The 21,023-nt window shown below is 48.0% G+C and overlaps 10 protein-coding genes across 10 annotated transcripts; 1 reads left to right on the top strand and 9 right to left on the bottom strand.

Annotated features, from left to right (window-relative positions):
- Nucleotides 1-253: 253 nt before the first annotated feature.
- On the bottom strand, nucleotides 254-1,933 carry N7455_003118 (putative aromatic-L-amino-acid decarboxylase; the record flags this gene model as incomplete). Its single annotated transcript, XM_040960722.2, has 3 exons — nucleotides 254-821; nucleotides 883-1,813; nucleotides 1,885-1,933. 3 exons carry the CDS (start codon nucleotides 1,931-1,933, stop codon nucleotides 254-256), a joined length of 1,548 nt encoding a protein of 515 aa, XP_040808825.1.
- A 1,057-nt stretch (nucleotides 1,934-2,990) lies between these two features.
- On the bottom strand, nucleotides 2,991-3,230 carry N7455_003117 (uncharacterized protein; the record flags this gene model as incomplete). The annotated part of the gene is given in 2 exon segments (XM_065604416.1): nucleotides 2,991-3,186; nucleotides 3,202-3,230. 2 exon segments carry the CDS (start codon nucleotides 3,228-3,230, stop codon nucleotides 2,991-2,993), a joined length of 225 nt encoding a protein of 74 aa, XP_065462907.1.
- A 407-nt stretch (nucleotides 3,231-3,637) lies between these two features.
- On the bottom strand, nucleotides 3,638-5,753 carry N7455_003116 (uncharacterized protein; the record flags this gene model as incomplete). The annotated part of the gene is made up of 3 exons (XM_065604415.1): nucleotides 3,638-3,790; nucleotides 4,250-4,510; nucleotides 4,665-5,753. The coding sequence occupies 3 exons, from the start codon at nucleotides 5,751-5,753 to the stop codon at nucleotides 3,638-3,640; spliced, it is 1,503 nt and encodes a 500-aa protein (XP_065462906.1).
- An 828-nt stretch (nucleotides 5,754-6,581) lies between these two features.
- On the bottom strand, nucleotides 6,582-7,133 carry N7455_003115 (cupin domain-containing protein; the record flags this gene model as incomplete). The annotated part of the gene is made up of 1 exon (XM_040960727.1): nucleotides 6,582-7,133. One exon carries the CDS (start codon nucleotides 7,131-7,133, stop codon nucleotides 6,582-6,584), a length of 552 nt encoding a protein of 183 aa, XP_040808823.1.
- Nucleotides 7,134-7,516: 383 nt separating this feature from the next.
- N7455_003114 (cupin domain-containing protein) lies at nucleotides 7,517-8,113 on the bottom strand (the record flags this gene model as incomplete). The annotated part of the gene is made up of 1 exon (XM_040960698.2): nucleotides 7,517-8,113. One exon carries the CDS (start codon nucleotides 8,111-8,113, stop codon nucleotides 7,517-7,519), a length of 597 nt encoding a protein of 198 aa, XP_040808858.2.
- A 199-nt stretch (nucleotides 8,114-8,312) lies between these two features.
- Nucleotides 8,313-9,305, bottom strand: N7455_003113 (uncharacterized protein; the record flags this gene model as incomplete). The annotated part of the gene is made up of 1 exon (XM_040960735.2): nucleotides 8,313-9,305. One exon carries the CDS (start codon nucleotides 9,303-9,305, stop codon nucleotides 8,313-8,315), a length of 993 nt encoding a protein of 330 aa, XP_040808833.2.
- Nucleotides 9,306-9,525: 220 nt separating this feature from the next.
- Nucleotides 9,526-11,517, bottom strand: N7455_003112 (fungal specific transcription factor domain-containing protein; the record flags this gene model as incomplete). Its single annotated transcript, XM_040960709.2, has 2 exons — nucleotides 9,526-10,606; nucleotides 10,658-11,517. 2 exons carry the CDS (start codon nucleotides 11,515-11,517, stop codon nucleotides 9,526-9,528), a joined length of 1,941 nt encoding a protein of 646 aa, XP_040808817.2.
- A 541-nt stretch (nucleotides 11,518-12,058) lies between these two features.
- On the top strand, nucleotides 12,059-13,552 carry N7455_003111 (MCT family MFS transporter; the record flags this gene model as incomplete). The annotated part of the gene is made up of 5 exons (XM_040960724.2): nucleotides 12,059-12,093; nucleotides 12,150-12,366; nucleotides 12,421-13,197; nucleotides 13,248-13,345; nucleotides 13,399-13,552. The coding sequence occupies 5 exons, from the start codon at nucleotides 12,059-12,061 to the stop codon at nucleotides 13,550-13,552; spliced, it is 1,281 nt and encodes a 426-aa protein (XP_040808868.2).
- Nucleotides 13,553-14,116: 564 nt separating this feature from the next.
- On the bottom strand, nucleotides 14,117-14,611 carry N7455_003110 (uncharacterized protein; the record flags this gene model as incomplete). Its single annotated transcript, XM_040960739.1, has 1 exon — nucleotides 14,117-14,611. The coding sequence occupies one exon, from the start codon at nucleotides 14,609-14,611 to the stop codon at nucleotides 14,117-14,119; it is 495 nt and encodes a 164-aa protein (XP_040808860.1).
- Nucleotides 14,612-16,863: 2,252 nt separating this feature from the next.
- N7455_003109 (glycoside hydrolase family 32 protein) lies at nucleotides 16,864-18,783 on the bottom strand (the record flags this gene model as incomplete). Its single annotated transcript, XM_040960715.2, has 2 exons — nucleotides 16,864-16,981; nucleotides 17,036-18,783. The coding sequence occupies 2 exons, from the start codon at nucleotides 18,781-18,783 to the stop codon at nucleotides 16,864-16,866; spliced, it is 1,866 nt and encodes a 621-aa protein (XP_040808845.2).
- Between the last annotated feature and the right edge of the window lie 2,240 nt (nucleotides 18,784-21,023).

The raw sequence follows: 21,023 nt of genomic DNA, 5'->3' as shown, positions 1-21,023 counted from the left end.
TGAGTGTTAATATCCACAATCTCCACATCACTAGTGTGGGGGAACAAGTTAAAGCTGGAAGGGTACGTTGGACAGAGGAGAGTATTTTATTGCTCTAATTGATTGCTTATAAGGATAGTCGGCCGGATGTGCGGCTTTGTGCAAGAGGCTTTTGTACGTATATGCTCTGATATCGTCTAGATATGTATGTATGTATCGGGGAAATCAACCATCATGCGTCTATATCTACTATATCATCATCATTATTTTCATCTCACTTCTGCTCCTGCAAAACCTCCTCCGTTGTACGGACGATGATATCAAAGGCATTACGGATATACTTCTCTTCAGCCAGAGCGTTGCCACTAATCACCCGGATAACACAGACGCCATCGATGGCTGTAGAGGTGATGAAGATTTCTCCCCGCGTGTTCACCAACTCGGAGATCTTCTTGGTCAGACCGTCGGCAACCTCATCTTTGGCCACACGATCAGATGATCCACTGGCCCCGTTAGATACAGCTTGGGGGTTCTTGACGCGGAAGACAGTCAAGCCAAAGCCTGGCTTTGTGACAATCTCAAATAGATCGGACCGACCGCGCACCAAGCCAGCAAAGAGATCACCAAACCCGATGGTCTTGCGGATGTGTGCCTTCATGCCGTTGAGACCATAGCTCCGAATCACGAACCAAATCTTCAGTGCGCGGAATCTGCGACCGAGAGAAATAGACCAGTTCCGGTAGTCAATTACATTGCCCATATCCGAGTATGGGTTGCGTAGATATGTTGGTGTGATATCCAATGCACTCGTGAGATCCAAGCGATTCCGGACAAAGAGAACACTTGGGAATGTTAGACTGAAGTTCAAAATTTGCCCCCAGACCATTGGAGTGAAAAGCTTACCTAGCATCAAAGTTGACTAGCAGCCACTTGTGCATATTCGTGTTGAAGCTGTCAACACCCTCTGCAAAGTTCTGCGCAATATACTGCCACTCATCCGCAACGAGTGATGCACCAGCATAGGCGGCATCAATGTGCACCCAGATACGCTGCCACGCGGGCTTTTCTTGCAGAACTGCCTTGATCTCCGCAAATCGGTCCACAGCGCAGGTATTCGTTGTGCCAAGGGTCAGAGTGAGGTGGTACGGGGTAAGTCCGTCCTTGTCGCACTTTTCAAGAACCTCCCGGAGACGAGGTGCGGTCATTTCCATGTTATCCTCCAGTCGCGTGGACACGCTGCGGAAGCGAGTACCCGCAACCAAAGCACCCTTAGCACCGCTGCTGTGTGTTTGGTCACTGGCAATAGCAACCAGCTTGGCTTGGACATCGAATTTGCGGTCCTCATACTCTGGTGTACCCTCCTCCAGGCCCTCGGCAAGCAGTAGCTCTCGCACACGCCTCTCCCGTGCGGCGACAATAATAGTCGCAATAGCATCACTCGCACTGTTCTGGATCACACCGCCGCCGTGGGTCTCTGACGTGCTCCGGAAACACTCGGGTAGTGCCAGAGCTTTCGCGACCCAGTCCATAACAATGGTCTCCATCTCAGTGCATGCTGGCGAGCACAACCAGTTGAAAGCAGGTGCGGTGAACGTGGCGGAGTACATCTCACCCAGAATGCTGGGGTATGTCACGCAGGCGGGGAAGTATGCCATGAAATTGGGAGACTGCCAATGGGTTAAGCCGGGTTTGATCTTGGTGTCAACATCTTCCTGGATTTGTGCCCAGTTCTCTGGCTCATCGGGAGGGTTCTCTGGGATTAGAGGGCGAAGGTATCCGGGCTCGACGGCAGGTAGGACTCGGCGCTCGGGCACGCTGTCGAAGTAATTGATGACTGCACGAACACTTGGTTAGATTTGAACATTATCGCGCCTGAAAATTGCACAATTATAGGACGGCTCGTACTATCATCAATGGCAGAGTGCGCCGCGGTCTTGAACTGGTCGCGATCCATGTTGCGCGTTAAGGTGAGATCTGCGATGCGGGGTACCCGATTTGGTCTGGAGCTGCAAGTTCGGCAATTGGCGGCACAGTAGAATACAATGCAGAAAAAAGAATGTAGATTAAGAGTACAAGTAGAATTCGTGAGATTGAGGACACAGCAAAAGTGCTCAGGCAAATGTGGGAAACGCAGACATGTCGAAGAAAAGGCGTGGGGACATCTGGAATTAATTCCGTCGGAACTTTAATTCCACGTTCCGAGGCTCGGAATTTTCCGATTTTCCGAGAAGCATCCATCTATACGTACAGAGTAGAGTACGGAGTATACTCTTTTGGCTTTATTCTAGCCTGAATAATGGCTGATTCATACCAGATTTTGGACAGAACTCTTCGACACGGAACAACTATACGTCATCAACCTAAAAAAAAACGAAGCCTTTCGACGCCGTCGGCCGCCTACAAAGCCTTATATCGTCTTTTTAGAGACTTTTTAGATATGTATGTTTTCAATGAAGGCGATAAAAACGTAAACTAGGTGGAAGACTTTTCTAACCATAAAATTCGATAGAGATATATGTATTTTGTATATGTACGGAAAGCTTCAATTTTGTTTCCTATCTAACGCTGACGAAGCAAAGGTATGTTGTCGCGGATGAACGCTTTTTTGCTGGATGGTAGCGGGTGGAAGGGGGTGCGTTTTACCTGGATCAGCTCCCTACGTGGACAGGCGTGCTCAGCCATCCACCCCATATCCTCCTAACTGCGCCCTCCAAATTGCACGCAATCATATCACGGGCCAGAGACATTTCATGAATTTTCTTGCAGAGATCGAACGTCAAATACCCCGACAATCTTCCAATTTAACCGCCCAGCCCAGGCAAGCCCCTGAGGTGGCGATGATTATCTATTTCTGCTTGAAGGTGATCCGTGAGACAGAAGAGTCATTTTAAAAGGCTGGTCTCAAGGAATGATTGACCGTAGTAGAATCGTATGTAAGGAGGGCGATGGCTATTCTAGGTCTAGATATACAGGAAAGAATGCTTTTGACCAGTCGCTTCAGCAGGATTGCTTTAGCGGTCTAGCTCACATATCACAGCTTCACAGGTCGACGAGCTGGCCATTAGTACAATGAACTTTTCCTGTTGGTTTCGCTGCGCTTTCTCGACTCTCTTCTCTTCGGCCTGGTCTCTTTGCTGCTGGTTCCGTTGTGCTTTCTCAATTCTCCTTTGTTCGACTTTGTCGTTCTGTTGTGTGAGTCTAGCTCGCCTAGCTAATTTCTACCCTTGCGCAATCTCGATATTCTTTGCCATTCTTGTAATATTTTCCAATCTCCTTTCGAGTGCAACATTCTGCAGCTCAAGCATTCGTCGAATATTCGCCGTGTATGTTTCATCTAGGGTATAGTATTTGCTCTGATAATCCTCTTGCCGCTGAGGTGTCTGGTGCGAAGCTCTTTGTAGAATCTCATGACCCTCGGTATTCCAGAGTGTATCAAGAAATTGGTCCAACATCCACTCAACTATATCAGCAAAAGAAAAACTCTTTAGGTGTTAAGATTGCAGGCATCCCTTCCTCCAACTGCAGATCATGTTATGACACTAGATCAAGTTTTACTCTCGACCAATCGATTATGAAACCATCAGGAATTATAGCGAGAAGGTATTCTCGGGGAAAAAAGGCGTGGCTGCGGGAACGCTCGAAATTTCCTATGGCTAGACTAATCAGTCAATTGAGCCGGGGTAACCCGGTTCCGATCATCATTCGCCTCACGGCGACTGCTGACATCAATAAGACTTTCTCGCGTCAGTGGTGAGGCAGATTTGAAGTCCCGCTGCTCGGGAAGATCTTCCTGAAAGAATGCCCCAAGCGACTGCGTCAGCATGCGCAAAAGTCAAATGCAGCCCGACCAATCGAAGTCTCATTGCGACAACCTTTGGTCGTCGCAAATTGCCGACGCAGAGGAGTTGTCCACGAAAAAGGGGGTGGCGGAGCTCAGGAGCTCGGTGATCCGGATCAATAGCAAAAATGCCTCACCTGCAAGGCCTAGGGAGGAGGGGGCGAGAAGAAAGATTGAACGTCCGAGGAGGGGCGGGGGAACAGGGGGTTATATACAACCACGCATGGCGAGGTACACGGACATATGACGCTAAACTAGAAGGGCTATAACTAAACCTAAAGGAGACTCCACTGTAGCGGTCCGATATGATGGTCAGAGACTTTCCAAACGATGTTTTGCCATGATGTAATTCAAAGGGCTATGATAGGCTGGCAAATGGTTGGAATAAACAAATGTTTGAGAAAATCAATCGATTCAAAACAATTAGCTTACGTCCGAGTTTTTCATGTCAAAGGATGTCACAAGCCTGAGAGGACGTGAGAGCTTCAGCCAAAGCTCATTATCCGGATCATCATCATCAATATACAAGTAGCCGGTATCCGCGCTATCGCCGTAGATTCCACTGTATGCCCTGTACTCATCTTGAATCTTCTGCGCAGTCTCAGTTGACAGCCACATGTATCTCTCCACAATTCCCGGGTCGACCGGCAGACCGCCATAGATACTAGGGGAGTCCCATTCGCCTCTGGGATGCTGCCCCCAAGGAACAGCCATATCAAAAAAATTTGATAGACGAATGGGTCAAAAAACCCCTGGGCTCCAAATCAGGCTCCAAACTTGTTTTCTTAGTAGTATCATAAGGGTCGAACTCTGAGATTTTTCTGCTTCCAATTGAACGCTCCCTGACAAACTCCTCTAGATATCGGAGGTAGTAAGGGTTTCTGCTCTGTTTAGCAGCCTCGAAATAGGACTCACGTGGAGGGGGATTCAACGCCATAAAAAGGGATTGGTAGTCACAAAGTATGGAGGTGATCGCAATTTGCTGTCTCATAGAAGGGCACTTGCCAGCCAGCTCACGCAAAGTGTTCTCATGAGGCCGCACCGGCCACCAGATAAGCCAAGGCAGGCAGTCAGAGTCATCTTCAATGTCAGAGATATCGTTGTTCATGATTTTGCGAGCATTTATCGCGGTTCTAATCTCTCGACACTCGTGCTTATTGCTTTCACTAAGCAATTTTCCGGGGGGGATGATTCGCCCAGGGTTGGTTTCCAGCTGATAGGCCCACCATCTGGCAAAGCCTGTATGGTGATAGATCCCACGAAGAATACAATTGTATTCGGTTTGCGTTCTGAGCCTACGTGGATGCATCAATCGAGCGTATCTATCCACATTACCCTCCCATGCAGCCATTTGCGTTAGAAGGCGCTTGTCAATAATTGGAAGATCAGGCGGAAGGGGCATCCATAGATACTCAGATTCTCCTGGGCCGAGTTTAGCACCTGGACCGAGTATAGCGTTGCGTTGTGCTTTGCTGATATTTTCTTCTAACCCAATAAATCCATCTTCCTCAATATCAATATCATCGGCAGTCGTATCTGGCAAGTTTTCGAGAGGAAGAACACGCTGGCCCAAGGCACGTCGGGGCTTCATATTGCCATTTAGAAACGCGGGCGTCAGTGGGCTGTCAAGATTAACAGATCGAGTGAAATCATCCATAACAGCCAATCTTTGAGGGGCCGACATGATGATTTTGTAGATCTCGGCGTCTTCATCAGCATTACGGGCTTCTTCAGCAATAGAGACGTCTGGCAGAAGATCCAATTCTTTGTAAAGATCCGTATATAAAGCAGCAGCACATGCGCGGCCGACTTGATAGCGCATAGATGGATATCGACGGGCGAGCTCGCGGTAGGTTTCTTCCGATGCAGGCTCTGGATACCAAATGCAGTATAGCTCGGTGGCAGGAGCTTGCATATCGGGGATGACGTTACTCATGATTAGGCGAGCATTGCGAGCGCGAGAAAACTGATGAGATTGGGCATCGTCGCCGGAGCATAGCTCAATTATTGCCGGGCTTGTTGCAAATTGGAGTGAATCGCGGATCCCGCGGATGACTGCTCTACGATGCCAAAAAGAGGTCGCATCGGACGGGACTTTTTCGCCCTTTATTGCTGCGATGCATTGGTCGAGGTCGTATTCAGCGGGTTGGTGCTTGCCCGAGTGGACTGCAAGGTCCGTGGAGGAAATGACCTAGCTTTGCCCTGCAACCTGAGTAGCTACCATGAGGATAAATAGCGCAGGGGCGTCAGGCTTACTATTTACGGAAAGGGTCTGCAAGAAACTTGAGGAGGGGAAAAGGCGGAGCGTGATTTTATAGGCTAGGCCGACAGCAAGATTGGTACTTGAAGTTCATTACAGACTTTTTTCTCCCACTTTTCAAGTTCTGGTTCTTTAATTCTTTGTCTTATTTGTCACGTAATCAGATTAGTGTCCACTTGGGCATGCGGGCGGCCCCCAATGCCGCATATGCTCAGTGAGTGGGATCAGGCTGGCTCAGGTGACGCTCAGTGAGCGGGTTTAACGATTACGTAATACTCAGGGGCGTGCTCGGCTTTACTCAGTGAGCAAAAAGCGGCAAGGGGTGAGCACTAAAACGGAAAGGGAAATCCATCTCGCTCGGCCTAAAATCCGGTGTATATGTATCAAGGGATCTACCCAGGTGTAATAGTATTTCAGATATCTTCCTTTTTCTGCCAGGCAAAAAGAACCCTGAGCGCTATACGCCTGGGTAATATGTAACTGTTCACAAATCCTGAGTTTAGCTCAATCTTCCTCTTCCTTGGGATCATAAATGTCACCCGCAGGCGTCTTCTCCAATCTCTTCCCATCTTCCGTCACAATCTCCTTGCTAGGGACAACCACCACAAAGATCCGAGCAACATCCTTGCCTCGATTCACCCATTCATGGTTTGCGCCGCGGCACACAATGACATCGTGTTGATTCAGGACCTTCTCTTCGCCCCCGTCTGTGATAAATCCAACAGTGCCAGACAACACTACACCATAGTCCAAGCTCAGTGTCCGATGGAACCAGCCTGCGTCTGCCGGGGGTAGATCGAGGATGCGACAGGAAGGACCCTTGGTGTCAGCCAGTGGGACGAGAGTCTTGTGCGGATCAGAGAGCTCGCGCATATTATCCACTGGGAAGCCGCGCGACCGGTGAATTTGGATAACCCCAAATCCAGAGTCAGGCCCCGGGGTTGAGAATGCCGGAGCAGATGTGGGATCGTATGGCGTCAAAATCTCGTCGGAAGCGAAATATGCTTTGCCCTGGGCATCGTGGCCTGCGACAACGCGACGAATTGGAGTGTCCATGATAAGAAATAAGTCCCTGGAATGAGTAGGACGAGAGGGATTGGGAGAGTCTTTGAAGTGAAAGAAGCGAGTATGTATGGCAGTAGAGAAAGCAAGCTGGGAGGCTTGCTGTCTTTATATGCCCTGTGGACTGACGGGATAACTAGTCAATGAAGCTGAAATAAAGATTACCAAGCACTTTTAAGATGCCAGGTGTCGACAGTCGTTCATGGATGTGGTACGCGCTGTCCCGATTGATAATCATGAGATTTGTAAGATGGGGGCTGAAACTCTATGAAGCCGCAAGAAGAAAGCTTTCAGTCTGACTGCCGGCAGAAAAATCTAAATCTAGGTACCACTGACATAGTCTTTTGATGAATTGTGTCCAATAGCTTCGTTGTTGTTCACTTAGCCTTATTTGAACCCCCCTGATTCCCTCCCCCGTCGTCCGGATTGTCAAAGCCCTCATCATATACCTCCGCTTTCAAGTCCTTCCCTTGTATATTTATCTTTTCCATTGGTAAATACACAAACAGCATGCGACACCATTCTGTATCACTCCGGTTCCGGAACGAATGTGCAGTACCCCTTTGGACACTCACATCGCCACGATGCATATGTCGACTCGCACCAGAGTCCAGTACGAGATCGACATCTCCCTCAATTATCACCCCATAGTCGACGCTCACTGTCCGATGCATAGGTGTCGCTTTTCCAGGACGGAGATCAATTAGACGGAAAAGGGTTCCGTTGTCGACTGTGATCCCCGGAGGTTGGTGTAGGAACTCGTCATACTGGGCGACGTCTGCCTCAGCATCAACTGAGGCTGGCATATTGGTTGTGGCATATAGTAGGGCAATCTCGCCATCTTCCCCGGTGGGTGTGGACGGCAGGTAGTCGGGAACTTGCGCATGGGAAAGAAATATTGATTCGCCGTCGGTATTGTGGGTGGTGATGTAGCGGCGGATATAGGGAAGGGGATTCCTCTCGTAAGGGGGCATAATGACCTGATAGAGATGGAATTTGAGAAAGAGAAGAGCGGTACTAAGCCAGGTATTTTCAAAAGTCGCGAGCTTGAAGTTGGGAAGTTGCAAATAGCCTTGACGAAATGCTGTCACATCATGGTGGCATCATTTTATAGATCAATGCCCAGAGTTAAGCATAACGCTGTTCCATGGTTGAGGGAAAGTATGTAGGTCTTTATGAGCTTGCAGGGCCCTTCGCTATCATCTGCCCAAATTTATTGTTCAAATGGTTCTCCAACATGCGTTTGTGCCCATCTGACACCTTCATCTTGTCCTTCATGCTACTCGCCAATTTCTCAATGCACTCATCTAGGCTAGGGCCACCCTCAAATATTTCCTCGTCCTTTTTAGCAGTGACTGCTTCCTTCCAGAGACTGTTCAAGTCCTCTCCCCACCCAAGTGCATCGGCTAATTGACGAACACCGTCGTCGCAGCTTCCAAGGATGCACACGTCCTCGTCTCGATTACCCAGATCTCCTGCTTTTTCATTGTTGATCAAAACACGAGGGATCCCCTCTTTTACTAGACCTGGCAGTCTAGAGCAAGGAGCCACACGCAAACTAGTTCCCATGACAAGCATCAGATCTGCTTCGAGGACTTCCTTCTCCTTTTCGTCAAACTCAGCCGGCAGAGATTGCCCAAAGAATACAACATCCGGCTTGACTGCACCCCCACACCCACTCTCAAGACAATAGGGTACTTCACCAGCTAGAATCGCTTTGTTCATGAGATAGTCAGGATATGGCGAATTGCACTTATAGCAATGTTGACTTTTCCAGTTTCCATGAGTCCAGAGAACCTTGTCACGAGGAACCCCAGCATCTTGCTCAAGTCCATCGATATTTTGAGTGAAAAGAAAATGAAGCAGATTCTTCTTCGCTAACAGTGCTAGAAATGCATGGGTGACAGTCGGTTTGAGATTTCCTGGGTGACGCGCCCGGGCGATTGCGTAGAATGGCTCAGGCGTGTGGGAGAAATAGTTGATGTGAAAAATTGCCTCTGGGTATGGGAGCCGCAGTGGAGCGAGCTTATCATACAGGCCTGTGTTTGGAGATCTGAAATCTGGGATTCCGGCGCCAGTGCTGATTCCGGCGCCAGTCAAGACGACAATTCGCGTGACCTTTCCAGCCTTGATGCGGTCGACGATTGATTGAATGTCGGGTTTCATACTGGCCTTTGTATAACACGAGGCGTTTTTGTACCTGTCTTCGAGTTTGGGTATTGTTTGGTCTGGGTGATAGTTGGAGGTAAATGATTGTTTTGATTTTGGAGTATCAAAACAGAGGGGTATCGGTCAGCGCCTTACTGCCTTAGGTTTCTAGAAGAGCCTCATGATCGTTTAAATCATACATGTCACATGCTCATCGTCCACTCAGCCAGACATTTTATTACTCGCTTGGCAAAGTAACATTTGTCAACTCGGTAAGCAAGTCTGTCCAGTCTGGTGTGCTCAGCTCAACATTAGCGCTGCTATCTAGCATCTCCGCCCATAAGTCTTCAAGAGGCAATGGACTAAGCAATGCATACTCTGAAGGGCACACCGTCGATTGACCATTGGAAATTTGTGAAGGAAATGCGACGCTCTTGGGATCTAACGAAGCAGGCGTGGGGATATCCCGCTGTGAGGTGTTGAGAGTTGTGGAATTTGAATTCGAAGACGCAGAAGGCTCCTGCAAGTCGCGTGAGCTTACTCTTTTTTCGTGTTTCCAATGCTTTCGTAAGATCCCCATCATAGCCTTGATTCCTTCACGTGCGATGGGCGAGGATTGTTGTGCCCGGCTGAGCATCCGACAGGCGTCGAGTACTTCCTCTTTTCGCTTCTCGGCTAGAATATCATCCCAGTTGAAGCACACATCTATCAAAAGGATGGCAGCTGCCATGAATACGTGGTGCATGACTGCCCATATGACCGAGCTGTGCGGTGTGAACACAGGGTCTTCCTCGTCCATGATGCGTTTCACTTCAAGCACCTTGCGCGCAGATCGAAGAGCTACGACATGCGAATAGGAATATTTGGGATCCTTTGCTCCACGCACCAAGTAGTGGCGATGCAACCGACAGAGCCGTGAATAGTAGCCCTGTTGCACCAGAGCTCGCTGCCATGCAAGGGTTGGCCTCTCGCGATAGAGCGCTGAGTACTCACGCCGAGAGGTTTGATCAAAGCGAAAGAAACCGGGAAGCTCGGCGCATATCTTGTGGAGCTTTTGATCGAGCTCAAGTATCTTCTCATAGGGTACCTCTTGCTCATGGAAATGGTAGTATGCCATTTCGTCCACTATTTGGCGACACACAACAGCCAACTTCGATCGACATAGACTGTAGGTCATTGCGGTTGGAGTAGACAGAGGAACACCGTTCCCGTTATGGTCGATGTCCTCATCCTCAACATTAAGAGGCTGTTGTACAACCATATGCTTAGGGTGGATCGAGTACGTCCACTCTTGCGGTCCGCTCAAAAAGCCTATCAACCTTCAAATATTATCAGTCATAGTACCAGCAAGGTCTCTGCTAACAACGTACCAGTCGTATGTTGCCAAGTCCCACCACAGCCGTCGTTTGAGTTCAACATTTGTTTTATCAAACTCATTTGCTGAGCGTTCGGTCACTACCCGAGGACAATCCACAATATGAAGCCCCATACTGGTGGCCTGACTCACAAATGACCTATGCACAAATAACGGACTGACGGAGGAGGGGACATTCATATTGGACAGATGATGACCAATGACCATAGTCGCTTGCAGTCCTTCAAGGCTGGGATAAGGGATATAATTGCTCTGAATCAATGCGGCTCCTGCCAAAAATGTACTTTCCTGACTGAATGGCTCTGCTTTCTCGGGCGACTCTATCAGAAGTTGGTAATACAGGGCGGCAGCAGTGATAGCGAACAACAGCGCAGCATGGGACAAATTGATAGGCTCATTTCTCGCAACATGCTGGTAAATTGTCTCGATTTGTTGTTTTACATGACTGGGTATGATGAGATGATACTGGAAGTCTAGGTATTTGCAATAATACCGAAATAGACCAAGGGCTTCTGCCAGCGGTGGTAGATACGACGGTAAATGGATAGTCGCCGGATTCTCGCGAGATGCGAGCGGTTCGTGCACCGGAGGAAATTGATCGTCAGGTGTGGTATTTTGGTGTGAAGGCGAGCGGTTCGGTTCCCGGTTCTGGGAGAGCTCGGCCCTCAGCGTGGCAGGAACTGCACTCGGAACGCGGTGTCCCATAACGATCGTCTCAAGCCAATCGGCCGTCAAAAGGGGCTCGTTTCCATTGCGGCTTTGGGTCTCCGTGTCCTGTCGTGCAGTCCACTGCAAGGTCCGAGGTGGCTCAGACACGCGATTGTGCAACATGGGCCTCTGATCTGTTTGGGTCATAGATTGCACAGGCGTTGTACCCGAGCCGTAGCCACCATAGCTACATTCCAGTCTCCGCGCAGAGCAGCTACTGCATGGAAGCTCTCTGTCGCACTTTAGCTTCTTCTTTCGACAGGACTCGCAGGAAACGGGGTCTTGTCGAGACTGTTTCTTCGAGCCTGGGGTGACGAGTCCAGAATCCGGTCTTCGTTTCATGTTGTAAATCTCACATAAAACACTTCAACAGCAGTTAGAAAAGCGAAAGCGAAAATAATTGCGCGATCAGCGTTTGTTTTGCGCAGGAGACAACGTGTAGTTATTCGCACGGAGCCTCCGCGGACTATCCGAGACGCTAAACCCAACCCGTCAATTATGCCTCTCCGGGCATCTACCCATCAGCCCGGAGACCCCGAGCGCGATTATTTTACTTTGTAAACGTAATTTTTCGACTTCTTATAAAGATCATGGCGTTCCGCAATGACTTTTCTTCAAGCCTGATCCATTGCATTTTCAGATCGTTCTATTCATTTTCCTGGCCTCAAGATTCCCATTGACCAGCAAAATGCCACCCAAGGATAGTCCTCCAACTGAATACACGTACGTGAAATATGCTTCAAGCTGCAATGGACATAGCTGACCACTGAATCTTTTAGGCCACGAGCATGGCTTTCAATATTTGGCGCTTTCACATGTGCCTTTTGCACAGTGGGCTTTATGAACTCGTTCGGTATTTTCCAAGAGTATTACGCAAAAAATCAGCTATCTTCAAGCTCGACATCTACCGTCGCATGGATTGGGGCTATTTCAATATTCTTTCTATTTGCTACATCTGTCGGGGCGGGAGCAATGCTTGATATTTTTGGACCAAAGGTACGGATACTCTTCCTGAATCCTTGGGACAGAAACTAATACTTCTTTGAACAGCTTATGGTATATGTTGGCTCGTTCGGGTGTGTCTTTGCACTTATGATGACTTCACTGTGCCAGGAGTTTTATCAATTCCTGCTCGCCCAGGGTGTCGTGTTTGGTATTTCCATGGGTTTGGCGACATGGCCAATGCTCGCATTAGTCGGACAATACATCAAAGTGAAGCGCGCTGCGGCGATGGGGATTGTTCTTGCGGGTTCGTCACTTGGCGGAATTATCTGGCCGATTGCAATCGATAGATTGATCAACAAACCCAACATCGGATTTCCCTGGACGATGCGAATTGTCGGCTTTATTATGATTCCTTGCTTCATCTTTTCTTGTACAGCTGCCAAATCTCCGGATACACCTAAAACGAATGTGGAGAGTCACAATTCAAACCAGCAAAGTGACGAAAATACCACTGAACAAAAGGACATACCGCAGAGTCACAAGGCAGAGGCTCTGGCCCTTGTGCGAAAGCCATCGTTGCAGCTACTGTGCCTTGCGGTGTTCATCATATACTTTGGAATGTTCTCGCCGTTCTTCTACACAACTTCCTACGCGGTTGAGAAAGGATTCTCGACATCCCTGGCATTCTATACAGTTTCTATTGTGAATGGCGCTTCATTCCCCGGCCGAGTCCTCCCTGGAATTGTTGCTGACAAGTACGGAAAATTTAACTGTTGCATCATTGCCACTATATCCGCAGGGATTATTGCATTGTGCTGGACCAAGGTGACATCTGTGGCTGGTCTGGTAATTTGGTGTGCTGCATACGGATTTGCATCTGGAGTGAGTTATCCTCGAATGATAAAACCTTCAAATACTAACTAGAACTGTAGGGCATTCTATCCCTACAGCAAGCCTGTGCCGCTCAGGTTGCTACTTCTACCACTCTTGGTTTGGCAATTGGGACTGTGTCAGGTTCTACAGCTCTATCGTATGACTACCATTTCTTCAAAAAATAATGTGAGATGCTGACACGAATCGCAGTGCTATGGCAAATGTGCCCATTAGTGGTGCTCTAGTTGAAAAATATGGGTATCTTTCCCTGTCAATATATTCAGGGGTCTCCTTGTTACTGGGTGGTCTCCTTTTGATTGCCGCGCGTCTGGTACAGAACAGAGAGCTTCGGGCTATCGTCTAATGTTTGGCCATTACGGCAAGATTTTGTTGGTATATGACATCAGTTGGTGATTTTGGCCAACGTGTGATGCATATCGATTCCTTGAGGAAGTGAGAAAGGTCTTTGCACAACTTATTCTCTGAATAATGGATTTAATACAAGGTTAGCCCACCAGCAAGACAGTGCCATTGAAAACGTGGCAATCTTGCTCAGACATGACCGTGGTTCCAAAATGTGTTATTTAGGGATATATTTCCGATTTAAATCTAATGTAAGCGCCCTGGCTTTGGTGGGTTGGTTGGACTATGATTGCTTCTATTGTTCGCCAGTACATATTTTCTGCGAATCACCTATCGTATTGAATCGTCTTCTACAATCATAGTGGAATTCCGAAGGCGGCCCATATACTCTTATATGTTGTCAATGTGGCACCTAGGGCAATTTTCTGGTACTCCAAACGGCAGTCTTCTTCGATTTCGGGGGTAAAATCTCACTCATATATACAGAACCCATATATACAGATAAAAAAGACAGCTTTCAACATTTGCAAGGCTTCCCGATCCTTCACGAAATTGTGAAATGTGCTTAGCCCGAGGTAACATGGAGAGGACCGTTGCCGTCATCAACAGGACAGCCATCACTGTCAGAATCGAATTCAACAACACAACTCGCGTCCTGACCAATAGCGATACCAATGAAAGTCGTATCCGTCTGTCCCTTGGCGCTACCGAGGCTGTTTCCATCACCGTCCTTGACCTCGCAGGTGTCAGGGTGGCCGCCGAAGTCTGACTTGCACTTAAACTTGCGTGGGGTTGCCCAGCAGTCTCCCTCGATGGTGAACTCGCGGCCATCACCGGTGTTGTAACAGGGGGAGTGATCATCGGGATAGGCCTGGTCGTAGACAGCTTCACCGGCCTCATTCAGGATCGCAAAGCCTGTGTAGTGGCCATTGGTATTACCACCGGCGGGACCGGAGATTGTTGAAAAGTCACCGTTTGACCAGACGACCTTCAAGCGCTCGGCGTAGACGGTTGTAGAGGTAGCCATTAGGCAAAGAAGAATGTTGCGGAGAGAAGGCATGGTTGGTTGTGGGGATTGAGATTTCTGGGTGGAAGGTATCAGAGAGTTTGTTGCTCTTGATATTCTTCTCTTGTAGGTGCCATTCAGAGGTCTTTATACTTGCCCCGAGTCACAACCCCGAGGTTCCTTTCACCCCCTGTCAGATGACATCACGAGACGATCTATAATGTTCAATGTCACTGAGCATATTCCAATTGAGGCAATTTGAATAGAACATCTGGCGTTGGTGCCTGTCGATGACGCAAGGTTGGAAGGGACTCATAACTGTGTGTCTTGGCTGCTAGATATATGGGGAAAGGGGAGACGAATTATCCCGCAAAAGGATATCATGTACACATTGTACTGAGTGATTTTATTGGCTTCAAATGTCGGGGGCTTAAATGTGGAGTCAAGCCGTGCAAGTCTGGGCTTCAGATCGTCAAGCTGAAGTGGGAAACTGTACAAGCTAACAATGCGATCTACATAGTGATTTGGCGTGGGCTCTTCAGCGACCCTCTCGCCCCCAATAAAGTGTCAGCACTACTGAACGCTAAAGACAGGGCCAAGCCGACTTTCTTGTTTTCCTTTTAGGCGAAGAGCCCTGTCGTGGTGTTATTACCTTGCCCCGTTGCTTTTCTGTTTCAATTTCCTCTTAAACGGCTGCGAAGGGGCATAACGGCCAATGTCCCAATGGGCTTTTTGGCCTAGTTGATGCCTGAATTATGCCCGATTCTAGACCGCCTTTTTGATCGCTGTATACAGTGTATTGTAAATGAAGCTATCCATGGATGTTGGCATCAAAGTATCGCGTTTCAATGAAGTGAAGCTATTCCCATCATTATTTTCATCACTTTCATCATTTCTATCATCGCCGTCGCCCCAAAGCTTATCGTCGTGACTTACGAAATGCCAGCCTATATGGATATTAAGCCTCACAAAGCCGAGATATCCAACAAAAAAACCACCCATGAAGCTATTCGCATCCTTCAGGTCCGGGGCTGCATGATATTTTGTATGGTGGGAATAGCTTCATTTTATTGGACTTCTAAGGTTGGGTACGTTGCTTAATAAGACACCTGTCATTGTAATTCCGGTATTTTAATTTCTGCCTGTTTAAAATAAGGCACCAACAAGGCACTTTCAGGCACTAACTAGGCCAAAAAGTCCATTGCGACACCCTTCGCAAACGGCTACTTAAGTGAAGATAAAAATAGTTTTTCTTTGAACTATATGTGCTAAATTGTTTGACCGCTTGTTTCTGTAATGCTGGTTACAATACTATCAGCCAACATTGCTTTCTTCACAGCCAGAACAGTTGAAATGAAACGACGAATTCTACGTCGATATATCAAACTACGGCTTATATTTCCATGCATCTAAACATAGTTCAACATCATTGGGCGGCTAAAGAAAGTAATAGCCATAGCTAGTTGTAGTACTCTTCGGCGCAATGTGTATTCAACTATATATATTAATCTCCGTATAAATTCTGTACATTTTACGCTTCTTCCCGCCTTCATATATTGTACATATTATATTTTAACCCGTTTTATAAGCAAAGGTTATACATAGAAAGGTTTATTTCACAAGTTAAGCTCTTTCCCCCGCCATCTACCTATAAGGACTGAGAAGGGTATCCAAAAAAAAACGACCAAAAAGAGATGAAAAGACCATATAAGCGGTTACCTATTCTTGTTCATTATCCTTTTAGAAGATTATAACTAACTGCAAGCACAAATATATATTAAAAACGGGATTAAAAAAGAAATCCAAGCAACTCTAGTGTGAAGCATTCGATCCCAGCGCTCTCGAAATATCCGAATACTTCATTATTGTTCAGAGTAAGGAGTAAGGGTAAGGGGTCCTGCTACTTGATCCCATGGCTGGTCCTCGCTTGTTTTACAACCTTGCCCTAGCACACATTCTCATTCCGAGATACCCCAGACTCAGGTTGCCGGGGAATTGCGCAATGCAGTGGCAAAAGCTTTGCTACCCATGAGGCTTTATCAAGCAGTCCTCTGTATGGTTGGTCTATGCCTTTTATGGCCTTCGTATATATGTATGAAAACATCTGAAAAGAACATCTGAAACACATCGCTATGTTCTTACATTTAACACCCGTAACGCCATCTTGGGCCAATTAGATCAAATTATTAAAGTCTTACTTCAGTAAGGAAAGGCCGCATGGGCGGCCCACTATCCTTGTGTCTGTATATACAAAAACTGCATCAGAGACTCTCGCCGAGGCCATTCAAACAACGGAGTGTTGTCGTTCACTTCCTTTGTGGCCAGGCGTCATACAGTCCCTCGAAGACCGTCACATTACTGAATGTCGCCTCTCCAACGCCGTTGTGGAAGAAGTTAATATCAGTCGAGTTGGCGTACCAAGACCTGCATATTGTTAGTTGTTGATCAATCTCACAGGAAAAAAAGAAAAAAACTTACCGAGCCCAAGTGCCCAGAGCCAAGCGTCCATTGGCATAGACTTCCAGTACACCGCTGTCCACCACGACGGTGAGCTCCAAGGTCTCAATCTTCTCCTTTCCATTTTCCAAGACATCAAAGAGACGCAGGCGGCCCGCCTCGTTGTTACTGAGGATTCCATTAGTTGTCTTCGACGCGGCACTTGTGTTGCTGCGGTCGATGATGATGGACTCGTTGGAGAATTGGTAGTAGATAGTGGTAGACTCAAGGCCAGAGGACAAGACCTGGAAACCAGCTTGAATACCGGAGTCACGAGCAGAGGCCGGGAAAGAGATATTCGCTGTCATAGCGAAGAACTTGGTTGAAGGCGAGGTGTTGAAAGGCACGGAACCAGCCTTGGACAAGGTCTTACCAGACTCGACAAACGAGGAGCCGGATGTGAGAGCGCTGTAAGTTTCCCGGGCGATTGAGATTCCCATTGTCTCGAGATCGACCTCACCAGATCCTTCGCGGGCCACACGCCACGATGTCAAGGTCTCGCGGGAAAGCTCGTTGTCAACAACGTTGGGGATAGTGCGGATATTCAGCTCACGCGGCAGCAAGAGAGCACCGCTCCAGTTTTGTTGAGCGGTAGGGAATCCCTTCGCTAGCTCGAAGAGATCTCCGGTGAGCCAGACGTAGGAGATGAAACGATCTGGGGCACCGCTCTTTTCGGATGCCTGAGAGCTGGCGGGCAAGACCTTGCCTGCAGCAGCATAGGCCGACAGACCCCAGTCAAGCACACCGGCCATGGTCGGCTTGAAGGTGACGGAATCGTCATTAGTGACATTTCCGGCCACCCACAACATATCGTGGATGGAAGAGACCTGGGGAACGATAGGGAGTCCGGAACCCTCAGTGCCGAGGGTAACGAAGATTTCACCGTCGTCGCTGTATCCCTCTGCATTCAGACCGAAGACGTTGCCAACCTCAAAGTTGAAGCCCCAGCCACCGGCCCAGTCACCATTGCCCCAAGTTGCGTTGACGGGCTCATTCCACCACTGGCCGAGATATTCCCAGTACTGGAAGTCTGCGTCATTCTGACGGTAGAGAAACTGAGTAGGTCCGACATCGTGGACACCGCCAGAGATGGCGACATACCAGGTTCCTTTAGTACTGTTGACAGACTTGTCCAGAATGGTGCTTTGGAAAGCGTAGGGGTCACGGAAAGCGGTGACATTGACAGCAAAGGGAGGTGCAGGGATCATGGGGCCTTGGTTGAGCTTAGTGAAGTTGCGTCCACCGTCATGGGAGACGGCCAAGGATTGTGTCTCACTTCCCCGGGTGTAGGGGATAGACCAGTGAATTGGCAGGTACGAGACAGAGGTATACAACAGGGTTGGCAAGCCGTTGATACCGCTGGGAATGACAGAGCCATCAAAGACAGCAAGAGGGTCGTTCTTTCCTCCGGCGATAATTACCGGAGCTCCATCAGGATGGAGGTCCTTGTAGGTAGCGAGATCATCGGTTGTAGCTCCTGCAATTCCGTCGTGCAGCCAACCTACATGGAAGAGGCCGGTCTTAGGATCAGTGTATTGCCCGCATGGGTCGCCGATCTTCCCAGATGGAGGGAGGAGATGGGCTTTGGGTCTCCAGGTGTCGAACAGGGTTGCATTCGCCAAGGTAGACAGGTTTGGTGGAGCCGAGTTGTAGTCAATTGGGGAGGTAGGAGGATTGGCAGCCAGTGCCCGGTTTGCCAAACCGACGGTCATTACACTTGAGAGCTTCATGGTGTATGTAGATCTTGGATAGCCCCTGGAGCTTTCCCCGGGATATACAGACTTTTATATGCTTGACATGCCCAGGATAAATTGACCGAGATTAGATGAAGACAACAGCCAATGAAAATAGCCTCTCGATCAATATGGACCGAGTTGCGTTGTTCATTTCCTCTTTGGATGTAGTCGGCAGTTTCCGTGACCCGACGGTAAAACCGCGGGGAAACCCCGGCTGACAATTTCGCCGATACAAACAAAACATGGAGTCCAAAGTTCTATGACCCTCTTGTATCTGTGGAATTCCTTCTGACCCTCCTCAATTTGGAGTGTTTCAGTTTGAAGGATTGAGAAAACAAAGGTGGGAATGAAAGATTAGGAGATTTTCAATCTGGGCATACAAGTTGATAGCTCAATGTTAGGCCTCATAAGTGCCCATTTGGGGGATCAATAAAGCCCGAGCTTCCCCACTGTTAGGTGCATGTAGCTAGGGCCCATAATGCTTAGGTGCATCAATCACGTCGTATCACAAAGTCTGGTAATGACATGTCCATGACGGGCGTGAGACACTCCGAAGTTCCGGCGTGGGAACTCATTTGGACATTTTTGATTCTACTTTCTCAGTAAAGAAAGGCAATAATACCTAGCACTGCCGCAGTGGTTTCAGGAATAAAGAGATCCAAAATTCGCATGTATCCACACACCTGTACAGGTAACATTGTACCTTCCTCATCGGTCTTCCAAGATTCGGTATTTTGATCAATGTTGGGTCCATTATCCACTTGGCGGACCGAGAGCAAATAAGGTAAAGTAAGAAGAAAGACAAGGGGAGGATGTGGATAACATTGACGAGGGTTGAGAGGCTTTCCAAGATTTGGTATGGGATTATGAAGGAATCTTAAGTCCTTCCATCCCGACTTGAAGAACTATCATCAAATACACCACTGTTCAAAACCGCTTGTCTGTTGCCACTCAACAGTATAACTTCTTACACCAGAGACCAGCAATCAAAAATTTGAGTCCCTTGGAGTCACGAAATCCGAGTTTAGGGAGGTTAGCACATCAGAATCTGCCCGCCAGCTGTCCGTCGATGCACATGGCTGACTACGGAAGGCGAGTAACTCTTTCTCCGTAGGGATTGAACTGCGCTAATGTAAAATGTAGACATCCTAGAATAAGACATCATGCAACGCGTGAACAACCTGAGGCGTTTGTGAAATTGTACCAAGCCTCCACCAGGTATCGTTTATTCTCTAGTGGAAACCCTAAAATGCTAACTCAAAGAGGCCCCAATAGAATCCCAGTGCGACAACCTATGTTGCTGTGGGAATTTCCCATAGCAGTGCCACGAATAAGTCAAGAAGACACCCGCGCGACAGGCGAGCGCTTGGTTAGATGGTAATCCTGGAACAACTTGGAATGGCAAAGCAACTTCTTGATGGAGCCGAACGAAAGAAAATTTCTCAACATCTCCATCGCTAATACTAACAATTCATTTATTTGCGCATCCATTAAATCTTCAGCATGATTGTTTCTTCAGACTACAACATACAGTTTCCTACCTACGTGCCAAGTCTTCTCGGTGTGCTCCTAGCCTACAGCAATCCTACAATCTAGAACCAACTTTGAGAGAAGCTGGAGGTAATGATGACCGTGCTGCAGCTTGCTGGCTCCGGTGTAGCTTCGGGTTTTGCATCGTTATTTCTCTGATTTCCAATTCTTCTTGCTGTCGGCGCATGCCTTTTTGGCTTTGCTTGTATACTAACTGGAAACCCCATATCGCTCCTCTTTCAATAAAAGTCGCATAACAGCTTATCCGGGATCAAGTCCTCAAGAATGTAGGTTAATAAAGGCTCGATCCCGCGGAGGTAGCGCGCGACCTCCGTGTTGAATCCAGGGGGATCGGCATATGCGCGCTTGTCACTTTTGCTGATCTTGGGTAACCTTAGTTCCCGTTGGAGCTTTATCTGGAGCACTCGCATGCATCTTTCCGTACCAGAGTAACTTAGTTTCTTTGTTTCCAAGTTCGGCGAATATCTTAGAATTATAATGGCTACATAGGTCCAAACCTTCCCAATTCCTGGTGCCATTATAAGCTCTAGGAGAAGGTATAGCCTTGAATATGTTATTACACATAAATGAGAACATGTCCGCCGCAATATTTATAACTAAATTATTCGTCTAACTCCTAGTGATGGTATATGAAGCAAAAGTAAGTCATAATTCTCCAGGAAGTCGCAACGACTTCATAGAAC

The sequence above is a fragment of the Penicillium solitum genome (assembly GCF_028829755.1).
Source record: "Penicillium solitum strain IBT 25940 chromosome Unknown utg000001l_segment0_segment0, whole genome shotgun sequence".
Classification (NCBI taxonomy): Eukaryota; Fungi; Ascomycota; class Eurotiomycetes; order Eurotiales; family Aspergillaceae; genus Penicillium; species Penicillium solitum.
The sequence above is the reverse complement of the archived record's forward strand: the minus strand, read 5'-3'. Positions and strand labels throughout refer to the sequence as shown.